Raw genomic sequence first — 14,791 nt, 5'->3', positions numbered from 1 at the left:
AAACAGCAACATTCAAACAAAGGAAGAGCTACATACACCTGAATAAGCAGAGGGTACTTCTTAGATCTGTCGAACTGTGGAGGTAGAAGCATTTTGTACCACAGAGCTAGAAAAGACAAAATTAGATTCTTAATGGTTGAAATGATTCCTCTAGGCATAATCCAGACCCTGGTGTAACAGTATATGAACATGAATCAGCACATAGTACACAACACACGAACTGTGAATCACAGAACTGATGCAATTAACTGTTTCTATTGAGCTGTTGAAGAACAGATTTGAAGAAAGCCACATTTACTTAAATTTAGCTATGCATTAAATTATTACTTCACAAAAGTCAAGGTTATCAGTTTTTCCAGGTGCCTAGAAAGGCATAACTGTTTTAAGATTATTAGTTTTTAAGGAAACTTTACACTGATTTTTTAACATGGAATACTATTGGTAAGTCACTACTAAAAAGAACAGTGCAAGCAAGTCGGTATAATGTGCAACACATGAACAGCAGTTTACATTTCTCATTTTATTACCACAATATTATATTGTTTTTACACAATATTTAAACTCTTTTCCAATAGTATTAAAGATTTTTAAAAAACTTGTGAAACAAATGTATTTTAACTACTATTTTACTGAGAGATACCCTGAGGCATGGACAAATGAGCTGTTATTGAACACGGCAGAACCAGGCCTCTTGCTTACCTGACTGGCAACTTTGTTCTACAGAAAGACAATATTTACTATAGCAAAATTAAGGCAAAATATTACAATGGTAGGAATAAAAAGGTACAATAAAGATGTGTAATTCTTACTTATACCATCCACTTCAAGCTTATTAATTTCTTCTCTTGGCAGTCTGATCTCTTGCAAAGCAGACTGCAATTCCCAATTGTCTTCCAATACTCTGAGTTCTAAGTAAAAGAAATGCTCGAATTATTAACAGATGTATTGTTAATTTCTCTTCAGTAATTAAGATTCCTTTCCTTTGTGTTATTAGAACAGAAAGGAAATCTGTGAATTTTACAAGCAGAGCAATGAAATCCACTCAGACACTTCTAATTGGGCTTGATCACATAGCTAAATGAAAGAAAAGCACTGGTATTGCAGTGCACAAATACTCGTTAGATTTTTATAGGATGTACATTTTGCAATGCAAATCATTTCACATGTTGCCTCTGAGTGTTAGAGTCCCGCATGTTAAGAAGAAACAGCTTTCTCCTGCAGATCCCTCATCCCAGTTTTGTAAAATGGGGGAGCTAGAAATGCAAAATTCATGGCACTGTGCAAAACACAATCCTGTATCTCCTCTCTCGCTCATCAGACTAACATCAGTTTGACCTCCAAGACCTTTGGGTAGTGTGGTCAAGCACACAATCCTAAGGGAAAATCTTGTTTCTGGGTAATGCAGGAAATTCAATTTCTCAAGGAGTTACAGCAAAGCTTCATTCAACCACTGTACAATACAAAAATACCAGACTTGCCATCTTACTGTCCTTATTGCTGCTCACTTTGTAAACCTTTCTTTCCTTTTTTTTCTTTAAAAAATCTAAACTGTATCAACATTTACTGTTCTACCTGCTTTAGACCAAATTTACAGTTACATAATTTAAAAATCACTGTTTAAAATTTAATTAACTTACAGGACAGACCGCAGAACTGTTTATTATGAATCCACTGGGTCTTGTTTATTTATGTGTTTTCCCATGAGTAGTGAGAGATGAAGAATATTGGAAACATAATGGAAATCTGTGACTTTTAGCTTCTTAGCTTCACTTTCAGAATGAAAGAACTTTTTAAAACTGCAGGAGATTTTTCTTTTTTTCCTTTACCTTTCCCTCCTCCTTGTTTCTGGAAACATTCAAAAAAGTACAAGAAGTATTCTTCTCTCAACATATATTGAGCTAGGTAGTGCTTAGGACATGCCAGAAATATAGTACTGGAATTTGTTCTTTCAAAGTACTCTTGACAAGTTTTGCAGATTCAAGTGATTTTTTTATGGCTGAAAGATCATCCTGCCTTCGGATGCTCATGCAAACTTAGCTGAACCCTTTTCCATCCTTCTCCTCAAAACTCTTGAAATTTTCCCATTACCACAACTGAATTTTAGGCATCCTGAAAGGAACTTCCAAACTGATCTATGTCAGTTTAACTGTCTCCTACTAAAATTCATGGATGATATAGTTTTAAAATGCTGCCAACTTCAATGAAAATGGTTTTACTAAAAATAGTTTTGCACCACAGAAGAGATTATGAAAGCAAGGAACTGAAGGAAAATTAATTCAAAAAAGGTAATGAAGAAGTCAAAGAGAAGCCTGAATTTGTTTTTATTCCTAAGAATAACAGTACAGAAGAGGGAGGCATGATGAAACCAGTGGTGAAAATCCATTACAGGAAATTGTTCTCTGCTGCAGAGAGGTTAAGAAACACATAACTGCAGTTGGGCACTTAGTTGCATTTCAAACAATGCACATTTTCATAAGATAGTAGAGGCCCTTTACATAAAAAGTAAGAGTGAATCAGGAAAAACAGAGAGCTACAACAATGGATCAAATATTTAAAAAAAAAAATAAAAAATCCATGCATGCACTGTAATTAAACCTTTAAATCTATTTAAACCAAAAGAAATACCAGAACACAGTGTTTCTATACCATAATTGCAATAGACACATTAGCCTATCCTTTCCATTTGCAAAAAAATTTAAGTGGTTATAAAATAAGATGTACCAACTACTACCAGAGTCTGAATAATATGATCTTGTAGTTCAGTGAATTCTACATGAATCACCATGGATTAAGTTAGTTTAACAATATTGTGACATTTGTCTTACTTATGCATTTGTGTGTCTTTTGGTCAGACAACACTCAGTTAACAGTGGGTTATCAATGCAGGCTGAACTGTAAGGACCATTACAACCACCAGCTCATTTCCACTGATTATTGGGGAAGGAAGGGAATGCTAAATCACTGATGTTTATACAGAACCATGCTAGTTTTCATAACATCGCAGGAACTGAAGGCTTAAAATTGGAAAACTTTTAGGGAAAAAACAAGGAAGAAGAGAAGAGAAAGAAGAAGAAGAGAAAGAAGATTCATTGCAGAACAATTAATATTTTCATAGTTAGAAAGTTCCTGCTTGGCTTGGTTGCAAACAGTCTTCACTAACAGGCTACTTAAAGAATAAAGGCTCTGAGTGTTTCTTGCTGAAAATCACACTTTGTGTCAATAATTACACCTTGTCTGAAGTAGTTACTTGAACAGATCATCTGAAAGAGCTTCTGTTCTTCTCTGACATCTCGACTGATGGCTGCACAGGAAATCATTGATCCAAATTCTAATTAGTACAGCACAATAGGTCAAACTGTAAACTCTAAACAGTACACTATCGTCTTTTGTACAAGATAGTGTTGCCTCATGAGAAAGAAAGTCTTGTGTTCATCCAAATGTGAAAAGAAATATAAATTTCAAAATAATTTTTTCTACAAAGTTTGACTCAAATTTCGGTAGATAAAGAGCTGCCCATGTTCATTTTATCTATAGTGTGTAAACAGGAAAAACAACAGGATGCTATAAAAGTGCTGGACTCAGGAATTGAGATAAATGTGCATTGGTGTGTTCATTCACATTTGGATTTTGGAGCAAATCGAGAAAGACACTAGTTATTTTAACACCAAACAAGATGAAAGGCTTTTGATCACAATTCTAAGTACTGTATTAAAAGACCTTCATCTGGATTAGAGGTAAAGGAGTATACCAGTTGCTCAGAAATAGGCAGTATACTTGCGGTACCTCTATCACCACGGTTCTCAAAAAGAGTAGAAATGGGAATCCCAGGACCTGTTGTAAGAATGATAAAAAGTCATTTTACAGTCTGAAGCTGGAATTTGGTGATGCAGTACGTATTACATTAACATTGATAACTGACAGGAATTAAAGAGCTCCAAGTTGATGCAGAAATCTGAATCTCCTCTGCTGTATAACTCACTAGGTCCCTGCTGCAATACATAAGGTACTGTGTGTACAAAGACATATATATACAGGCATTGCTTAGCAAACATAGTAGAAGCAACTTTAAATCTACTAAGGCTTCCTCCCTAGAGATGAAGTGACATCTAGTTAATACCTGAGCTGTGATTACATAAGGTGAATGCAGAACTAACAATGTGAAATATTCTTCTGAGAACGTGTCACATTGAATTTGTGAAGGTGAGTGCCTTTCACATGGTGACGACCTTACTGACTATTTTGTGCAAGAATGATTGAAAGGTGTTGTTATTTGCTACATTCGGTTCTCTGCTCAACAGAAGTTCTAAGGAACTTTTCAGCTGATCAGTCAGTGCAGAATCACAAGAAGAGTAAACTTTATAAGAAGTACACAAAAGGAAAACCTTGGATAGTTTTCCTCTTTTTTTTAGATTGCGATATCACTGTTTTCTGAGTATAGCAATGTATGAAACCTCAGATCACTCAAGTCACCTAACTTATCGCAAAAGAGATAAGACTTCATTTAATACTTATGTCTTGCACATGGATTCAATGATTCACATATCTTGAACTGAATTTTTCTTAGATCAGTTATTAAAAATGTTTTCAGGTGCTAAATACCCAACATTTATGGCTGACACAGGTCTTAATTTCAGTTGGGAAACAGAGTAAAGTAGTTTCTCACAGCTAACCTTGATCACATAAACTGGAAAACAGTATATGTTTATAAATCCTGCTCTGGCTGCTGCAAGAAAAAAATATGGCTCTCATAAGCTGTTTTAACATCTGTTTTGTGACATGAAGGATATTCACAAATTTGTTTTTAATTCTCAAAATATCAAGCTTTTTGTTGAAAAAGTAAAAAAAATCCTTAATATATCTGTATTTACTGAAACATCCTCACTAAATTTTTGAACATGGGAAGTCTCTTTCTGGAAGTATTTCCTGGTTATTGTGAAATTTCTGTGAGCCATACAAAAATCATTTGGGATAATCAGTATTAACTACAGTGCTGATAAATATTAAAGAACAACTGATTAAATGTTTGCTCCCATGCCATACATACCATAACAGATCAAGGCATAATACGTAGAACGTTCACTGAATCTTGCTGTATAATACTGACATCTCTCTTTCCTTAAATTGCAAGTAATGCATTGTTTTCTCATAGGTTTACTTCCAGTGCTAATTCTAAGGGAAAAATCAAATAAAGCAATTGTTATTTTGCTAAAATTACCTTTACATGTGTCTGTCTCATATTCTTGAAAGCAGGCCCTGTACTTTCAGGAAAGTTAATTTAAAAAGAAATGCCTGGTGTTTTTATCAATTTCCCCAAGGGTATATTTAAAAGTTAGACGTCATTTCTCTTCAATTGATAGAATCTGAGGTTAAGATTTAGTTAAAATAGCTTGTGAAATTACACATTAAACAACTTAAAACTGAATTTTTTATTGACAAATTCAGAGACATCTTCTATTAACCTACTTATTAACCTACTTACTAACATTAAGATAATGTTGATGACACTTACTTGTAAATATTCCTTCTTCCTGGATAGCCTTCAAATTCATTGCTTGAATAGAAACTGCAAATTCATTTATATGTTAATAAATAATCCATAAAGTGATGACCTATGAACAAGCATCAAGATGAAAAGCCGTCTTGGAAGTTAATTTAGACTTTTTGAGATTTCTGCATGTGATGGAAGAGTAGTTAAGCTTACATACCTTTCACCTTAATAAATCTTTGCTTGGACTATGATTAGGTTACATATAAGCTATATAAATGGGAGCTCTATCTTAATTCTCATGAGCTAATCTCTCCAATTATGTAAGATATTTCTAGCTATACAGTAAGCTGAATGAGAGATCATAAAATTACAAGTAACTGCAAATTGAGTGAGGATTAACAACATGATTAAATTAAGTGTTTTTAAATAAGCCTCTCCAGGATGGTGATAAAAATAAACAGAAAATTGAGGGGAATTTGTAAAGAATCTTTCATAAGTAAATCGTATTTACAAACATATGCAGTGCCTTAGAATATACAAATTTGTTGTGGATGTATTCAGACAAAAATAAATTACACCTCATTATAATCTGACGAGTCAACAAACGGTGTTTAAATGATTAAGTGCTGCCTTCACTGACAACACTCACAACCTTTTTCCTTCATGACACTTACATTGCATCATTTGTTACTCTGAAAATATATATTGCCTCCCATTCTCCACTTGTAACTTGGATTGCATTCTCCTGTGTAGCAAGACATAAAGGTTACTGAATATTACAGACCTATTTCAGGACAGTAGATTAATGTAGAAAAATTTGCTTAACTTACCACAGAGCCATTGATGTAATGAATGTGCTTATAACCTTTTTTGTCACTAAAAATTTTGTAGTATGAACTGCTGTCCGATGTAAAATATGGTGCAGAAACAAAGAACTGAAACAACAGAAGAAAAATAGTAGATGAGACATAAGATTGTCCAAGCCGTTTGGCAGATTTTATTTCACATTTGAAAAGCAACAAGACAATTCAGTCAGTTCAAATGGAACAAACTACTTTGCACAAGTTTGTACCTGTGATATTCAATCTCCCCATAGATGTTACAATTTCTGTAAAAAAAAATCTGTCATCAGAACCTCAAATGAAGTATAAAAAAAAAAAAGAAAAAAGGAAATAATCAAGTAAAATAACAAGCATCGCCTAAGGGATGCTGCACTGAAAACTGATGTGTATTGTTAAGTCCACTGCAGGATATTCAGGCAGTGTGAGGTTCACACTTGATTCTGTTAACTTCCCCTGCCTGAAAGTAAATATAAGCAACACTACATATTCACTGTTGGACTATATGACTGTAAATACTGATCTCATGCTCTTACAATTTCCTTGTAGGTTTGTTTTTACTGCAAGTTTCCAAAAGTATATGGTTGTCTAGGGTTACTGGGCAGAGAAAACATCTTTTGCTAAGAGTTAACTCCAGAGTAGTATCAGCTGCCATTCTAAGTGGGGTATCTTACCTTGAAGGTTCCCTCCTAGCTGAAGATGTGCAGCACCTGGCACTAAAACTCTTCTGATAGACAGGTTTTATTCTTAAGACACCATGATAGCCCATTTCATACCTTGTGTTAGCGCCACCAGAGGAATTTTACTTTACTTTTTACTTTACAATTCTTTGGCTCCAGAATGCTTCCAAGGATTACATTGAACTATAAATCTATCTCTTTTCATTACTTTCCTCCCTTCATTAATTTCCGTCTTTCCTGTCTAGTCAGTTGGTCGGGACAGAAACAGGTTTTTAAATTTAGAAAGCAGGTAGCCAGATACTACATCTAGCACAGCATTAAAAGTCTCACTCCTACAGTGCAACAAAGCAGTGCTGTATGTCTCAGAAGGGTGCTTCATGTTTCAAAACACTGATGGGAAGATGCAGGAAGCTGTAGCTAACTGAATTAAAATAGAATACAACAAGAAAACCTACTCCGCCTGCCCATCCTGTTTGACTCTCCTCTATGTGCTGTTGATTCTGAAAAACAAAAGCAAACATACACTCTTTAGTGTCTCTTTAAGAAGACTGAGTTTATGGAGATTCAAAATCTTCAAATAAATCAGTAGCTGCCTGTAAAAAAGAATTTTAGAATATCTGCTGTGAAAGTTCAGAGAGTTGGAGCTTTTCTAAGTAAATAACATTGCTGTATTAAAATCATTACATTAATAAAATTATTGTTTTTAACAGCTGTTATCAGATTTAAATAAAATTTAAAGCAATTATGCAACTTTTTCACTGAAAACAAGAATGAATAACTACTTAATCTCATTATTTTTTTGGCAAAGATCCAAGTACAATAATATCAGGAATATTAATACTAAAATTTGATTTAGATTTTCAGATGGTTTATATTTTCTTTGATTTCAGAGCTGTGTTGTTGATTTACAGTAGTGGATGATGTGACTACTAGGCATCCTGAGACCATGAATATAAATTTAGAAGATCTTAACTCCTTGTTGTTAAAGCTGATTTGGAAACAGACTTATATTGATCATGAATGATGCAGCTAAAGGTGCTTTTACATTTGAACTTACGTTTTGCTTGTAGAGGTTCTAGCGATATATTAAAAAATTCTGCATTCAATCAATGTAATTATTTTTTAATCTTGTGAATTTTTTTCTTTATATTGTTCATTCAGTATGGTTTTTTCACAGTCTGAAATAAATTTAATAAATTTTATTTCTAAGAATATGATTTGTATTTCTTACCTTCAACATAATCTCATTACTATTTAAAATCACGTGTTCTCCCTTCTAACTTAATCTCCACAAAGCGACTTGAGGAAAAGTTGCAGGTCCTTGTCCTTTAGAAGACTATTTAGTACTTTGCAAGGGCTCCACTGAGCAAGTGGAACGATGGATTTTACTTCAAGATAATAAAATTAGGATGTATTGTTTTACATCTCCATCCTAACAGTATTTTCCTTTCTTTAAATTAAGTCTCAGATCTTGATGACGTAGTACATTAGGGATATATTTAACTTCTCTCATTTGAGTAGTCTCAGTTTCACAAGGCATGTCTACCTTTTATTCATATGAATAGTTCCACTGCTCATATTGGTTTCTGTGGTCTAGTCACATGAGCAAGAGTTGAACATGTGAACATTTCTGATGAATCTACACTTTAGGAAAATTATGTAGATTATATTTTATTATTATTTTCAAATAGATAAAACAGCACATCTATTGTACATTAGAGACTCAATACAATCTGAATTCAACAAGAGAACTGTTTTTGCCAAAGGAAATGTTCAGAGATATACTTTCTAATGGCAAATAGAGCTAATGCAGCAGTCCCATCTGTTCACACTCCTTCGATTGGCCATTTGTGCAAACTTTAATGTGATAAAAGCATTGTATCACTGTATAAATATAGAATTATAGAAACGTCAGTAGTGACTCCATAAATAAGGTTTCATGGAGAAATGCAATTAAACAAGGATCATGAACACAGTCCTGAAAGATGCTAATTGGTCTGGTCTGGTCTGGTTCCAGCAAAGCAATTAAGCACATGCTTAATTTTAAACACATAAACAGTTCTACTGAAGTAAATAAAACTGGTTATGTGCTAAAAGTTAAGCTTGTGTTAAAGTACTTCAGTGGATTGTGGTAGAATCCTAGAAACCTTATCTATTTTCTCCTTTCAATTAAAATATGCAATTATTAAGATATAACTTACTTGGAGGTAGGGTAGAGTTTCGGTGTTAATGTACCTATAAAGTGGAACAATTAGGAAATACAGCAAATGCTGCATAAAACATGATTTTTTTTCTAATAAATTACAATATTTCTCTGTAGAATACTACTTCAACGACAATGTTTTTGAAATAATAGGACCTTAAATTCCCTTTATGTTTGCAACAATTTTCATGTTAAAGAGGAGTAAAAATTATTTTCAGCTTGAAAAGGCTGTGTCAATAAACTCTGAATTTATAATTGATCAGTTATACAGAAAGCTTTTATCAATATTCTTCCCTTTTTTTTCTCATTAGTCCCAAGGTTTCATCTAATGTTAGTTTTAATAGGGTTTCTGTACCATGAACCAACAAGACAAGCCAAAAGCACCAATACGAAAAGACAACAAATGAGATCTCTGTACTAGAGTTATTGAAAATCAGGGTTGTCTTTACTTCAGGATCCATATGAATTTATCTGTGTGTACACCTTTCAGGCTTTACAAAGCTCTGTTCTGTGCAGCAGAACAGTCTTCTTTCCCAACTGAATCAATCATAGAATTACATATTGAAATGTAAATGTAGTTACTGTTGCAATTAGCCTGAAGTTTTCTTTTCAGATCTGATTGTATTTCTGAAAACTTGCTTACTGTCTAGAACTGTATGATTTGATAAAACAGAAGAATTTCTTCTTCCAGAAAACCTGCCTCACTATTAATGAGTATGTTCTTTCAAATAATCTAACATTCATCTAAAAGGACATTATTTAGTTAGAATTAGTATGGTATTTCAACATGGCATAATAAGATTTTCTTTAAAAAAATTACAGATCTTATATGGTTCCACTTCTGAAGATATTAACACAAGAAGGAAATAAACATTACTGAAAGCCTCTCAAGAGCATTTTTCTGGTGGTGGTGGTGGTTGTTGTTGTAATTTTGTTTGTTATTTAAGCTTCACAAGGAAAAAATGTGATTTTATTTCCTGGAATAATTAATATTTTTCATCCCTCTTCCAGCAATTAAAATGTATCATGAAAAAGGTATCACTACTAGTAAAAGATTATTGTGATAAATCACTGTAAAATATAATTAGGGCAGGAATTAACAAATGCTAATTTCAGTAATTTTAAATTTGTTTCCAACTTCATTACCTCTGGACAGTCCCAAGTATTTGAATGCTCTTTGAAGTCACAGATAGCTAAGACTGAAAAATTCTGTATTCTCTTCAGCCACTGCACACAGATTCGAGTATCTGTTACCCAAGTAAGCCAAGTAAAATAGTGATCACTGAAATATATAAAAAAGGAAGAAATAATAGTTATTAAAAAACAGGAGTATGGAAACATTGCTACAGATTGTATCCCCCACATTGCAATTTGGGTACTTTTTTATCCTTTTTAACAATGTATCACATGGGCAACCAAAATAAAAAATACAGTATTTCTAGTTAGCGTCTGATCCTTCTAGGAGCTTAATATGGCAGTACACTCTTAAAAAAAGCATAACTCAGAGGTTCAAGTGTTTAAAACAAATAGACAAAACCTTTTTTTTTTAAATAAGAAAAGACATATTTGAGGGCACACTACCTGGATGCTATGACTGCAGGAACTGGCATCTCCTTAGGACCAAATGCGTCAGGGTTAATAGTGTCTACAATAAACACTTTAACAGTAGGATTTTTAGCTCCAGCCTTCAAAGAAAATATTTTAGATTATTAAAACCAGGATCTGAATAATTCAGATTGAGGAAAATCAAAGCACTTTTTGCAGGAGGCAAGTTACAAAATATGAATTCAGTTGAGTGTAATAGAGAAAATGGTCTTATAAGTTCTCAGAGTGACACTGCAGCTGTAGTATATACTTAACTTTGTATCATTGCATATATAAAGAAAACCTTTTAAATGTTTTAGTTTAGTGCCTTTCTCTACAGAAAATGTACTTCATGAGAACCATTGCTCTGTTTGCAGTGTGGTTCTCTGCAACACACTTTAAACTGATTTCAGCATAAAACTCCAGTTTATTCACATGATTGCAAGTGCTGTTTGATATCCCAGCAGGGAAATGGTTGCTTAAACTGATTTCATAGTTGCTTCTTCACTGCATACGTTAACAGTTTTTTAATTTTTCTCTATGTGTGGTCTAAACCATCCAGTTTTACTTTAAAACTGTGACCCAGCTGACAGGTGAGCAAATTCTTAAGATACATTAACATGATCCCTCGAAATCATATGAACATGATAAGAGTTAGGAGAGCTCTCTAATACATGCTGAAGAAATGCCAACCCAAAACCTTATTGCCTTAGATCTGACACTTGAAAGCAATTAAAATCCAAAGCCCCTTGAGATCAAAAAGCACTATGAAGTATGCAAATAAAGTGAAGCTGCAACTGAACTGAATAATTTTATTTTAAAAATGAAAAATAATTTAGTCTCATAATTTATTTACTATGATGAAAAATAACAACTGCATACTTTACACACCAGAATAAGTAAACTGAATTGAAAAATATTAAGGCTTCAAGCATGCTGATGTACTTTTGCACATGCTTTTTACCTACGTGAGTAATTCCACTTATTTCACTGACATTATATTTAAAATTTTTGTAAAAATGTAAAATAAAAATAAAAATAAAAATGTATGTACCTACAGCTTTTCAGAACTTAGACCAAGCTTTTTTCTTTCATTTAAGTTTCAATGGACTCAACCATGGCAATACTTAAGGAATTAAGCACAGTTAATTTTCTCAATGTAATAACTCATTCCTCAGCAGAAAATAAGTCAAAATAATGATAAAACATACCTTTGGGTATGGGATAGTTATTTTTCTAGGATACTGGTCCTCACCAAAATATGAATATTCAATAACAGGTATGTCAGAATCATTAAATTGTACGTATGCTAAATATCTTCCACTTGGAGACCACCACAGTGCATATTTTGTTGCTAGCATCTCCTCTGATGAAACAAAAATAGTTTATAACTGTAATCTACCTTCCAATCTATTTTAGGATTCTACTCATCAATCTAGTCACATAAAGACACTTACACAAAATAAATAACATCAAACATTTCAAAACATGCACACAGATCCCACTTAACTCAGGGATTTTCATGTGTGCATGTTTTTTAAAATTTTTTTGGATGCACTGAAGTGCCAAATTTTCACTGAAATTAAAACTTTAAGTCTTAATTCCCAGCCTCTGTCTTTGCACTGGAAGGAAGACAACTTTGTAGAGTTCTGATAAAGAGTTTCAGTAATAAAGACTCAGGATTTTGGTTATATGTTATGAATACAAAAGAAACATATTGTACAGCAAATACAATATGGAAAAGAAACAATCCTTAGGGCTTAAAAAAAGAGTATCATCACAGATATTTTAAAATGGATTGTGAAAATCAGAACCGATCTAAACAAAGCATTTATCATGCTGCCTTTCAAGATTTTCTTACCTTCATAGACCCAGTCAGGAATCCCATTAAATATTTCATTCTGTTTTCCATCACTAGTTATTTTAATTGGTGCCTCTCTGGGACTTTGTTTCAAATAGATATCATTCTGATATACATATACCTAAAGTCAAGAAAGTGTTTCTTAAGAGTACAGGCTAATAGGATTAGAGCAAGATCTTCTGCAGTCAACACTCCTACATTACACAAGCAAGACCTAATGAATACAAATGGGAAATAGTACACTAATAGCCCTTGTAAACTCTGCAAGTGTTGTTACCTCAGCAAATAAATTATACATTACAGGCCAAATTCTGTGTTAGAGTAGATTTTAAATATTGCATCTGTAAATCTCCATTTTAAATTCATGTGTTACACAGCATCAAAGGGAAACCAATTGATTTTCAGGCCTTGAAACTGCCTTTAATCTTATATAAAATTATGTTGGTCAATTCTGGATAGAGACTGGTGAGCAAACTGAAACATATAATGTACCTGAGAACATAGACTATTCTTCTATTGAGATACAGACAATAAAATCTGAACAAGTTAAAACTGTTTTCTTTGTCATTATTTCTCATAACCAAGATTAATAAAGACACACCTCTCAAAAATATGGCCAAATAAAAACAAAGGCAGATAAATGTCTTTTATCTATACAAAGCAAATTCATTCTAGCACTAAATTATCTTTACTAACCAATTTGTGTCCAACGGGTGACCAGGATATATACTGAATTTTATGTGGAAGCTGATTTTCTGTTACAAAACCACTAAAAAAAGGAAAGAAGTTGAGATGGCTTTTTGTGCACAGTGCAAATGGATCATTATATTGTACATTAATAAAGAAGTCACAAAGTTATTTTCTAACCGCTTATCATTTCTCGAGCAATGCACAATTAAGGCAGGCAGAGACATGCAGTTAACACGATGGCGTACACCAGTGCTGGAAAAGGCTTACACATACTCCTTTGAAAGTCTATTCAGCAGCCTAAGAAGCCAGCCTTAACTCCTTCCAAATGCTGCACAATCACCTACAGTCATTTGCTGTAGCTGCAGTCTGCATTTCAGTCTTGGCAGGTTATTGGGAAATGTGAACTCAGCATACACTAAGGCAGGTGCAACAGCAGTACGTCCAGCACTCGCTGAGGATCCTAATTCACAAGCAGCACCTGTCCACTCACATTAGCTTGCAGCAACCTCTTCCTCTCACCTTGAGCCAACAGCTTCCCAAGAATGATGCTGCTCAGTGCAGCCCCTGCTGCTCAGAACTAAGAAGCATTTGGTCACGCTGCTTCTTACAGCATAAAAAGGTGACTGCAGAGGCAGATGGCATCCTTTGGAGTTGGGTGGAAAGCGAAGAGGTTCGGGCAATTTTGGGAAAGAGTCCAAATGCCATGGGAGAAGCTATAGACTTCTAGGGAATGCAGGATGGGCTGTTACAAGAATTTTAGGAAAGCTGAAGATTAGATCAATGATAAAAAGAATGAATTAGTAGAAGGGGATGGAGACATAAGAGAATATTGAGAAGTGGAAATTTTATGGCATGGAATAGAAATTAATCCAGATGAAAAGAATGTATGATTTTTCCTAGAGAACATTTTTTTTTCTCAAGAAAACAAGTAACCTGACAGACTTAGGCAAAAGCAAAGCAAGTTGGTAGAAAAATTACTACAGTTTTGGAGTGAATGCTTGCAAGAACATTACAGTGTATTCACCACAGGAATCTGTAAGAAATATAAGGCCTTACCCATTTATGAGATCATAAATGTGATATGATGCTGTGTAAGAGTATCTCCACAGCTGCATAAATGAAGTAAGAGAATATTATTAGCCTTGAAAAAGATAATCTACAAATAATCAGCTGCCTCTTCACAGCCTACCCCTTTCTCAAGAAAGTACCAAGAAACATTTATCTACGGTAAACACAATCAACAAATTACTAAATAAAATTAAACATTACATTAAGAGGTATATTAAAATAATTACCTTTGAATAATTGCTTTCCAGAGCTATGAAATATTGGTCTGATGACATCACATAATTTGAAGCATTAACTTGTTTCTGAAAAATTAAGAAGTAAATTAGATTCTAGTCTCACACACTTTTAAACTGTAACTTGAAATACAGCTGCACTTTT

The 14,791-nt window shown here is 33.6% G+C and overlaps 1 protein-coding gene across 5 annotated transcripts in view; it reads right to left on the bottom strand.

The window, feature by feature from the left end:
* The window catches only part of FAP (fibroblast activation protein alpha), a 42,126-nt gene that overhangs the window by 17,774 nt on the left and 9,561 nt on the right, over positions 1-14,791 (bottom strand). For all 5 annotated transcript variants that reach the window (XR_002865975.2, XR_015289526.1, XM_023931111.2 and 2 more), the window contains 15 exons: positions 14,641-14,715; positions 14,402-14,454; positions 13,352-13,424; positions 12,656-12,776; positions 12,006-12,160; positions 10,792-10,895; positions 10,357-10,492; positions 7,463-7,507; positions 6,319-6,423; positions 6,163-6,233; positions 5,510-5,563; positions 5,045-5,169; positions 3,784-3,831; positions 810-908; positions 37-106 (listed from right to left, as the gene is read on the bottom strand). Coding sequence is in view for 3 of the 5 variants with exons in the window: in XM_023931111.2 (XP_023786879.2) it covers positions 37-106; positions 810-908; positions 3,784-3,831; positions 5,045-5,169; positions 5,510-5,563; positions 6,163-6,233; positions 6,319-6,423; positions 7,463-7,507; positions 10,357-10,492; positions 10,792-10,895; positions 12,006-12,160; positions 12,656-12,776; positions 13,352-13,424; positions 14,402-14,454; positions 14,641-14,715 (1,334 nt within the window). In the remaining 2 variants the exon portion in view is untranslated. The remainder of the gene's footprint in view (positions 1-36; positions 107-809; positions 909-3,783; positions 3,832-5,044; positions 5,170-5,509; positions 5,564-6,162; positions 6,234-6,318; positions 6,424-7,462; positions 7,508-10,356; positions 10,493-10,791; positions 10,896-12,005; positions 12,161-12,655; positions 12,777-13,351; positions 13,425-14,401; positions 14,455-14,640; positions 14,716-14,791) is intronic.

The sequence above is a fragment of the Cyanistes caeruleus genome, chromosome 7 (genome assembly GCF_971803275.1).
Source record: "Cyanistes caeruleus chromosome 7, bCyaCae1.hap1.1, whole genome shotgun sequence".
NCBI classification, from domain to species: domain Eukaryota; kingdom Metazoa; phylum Chordata; class Aves; order Passeriformes; family Paridae; genus Cyanistes; species Cyanistes caeruleus.
This window is presented reverse-complemented; position numbering and strand designations above follow the sequence as displayed.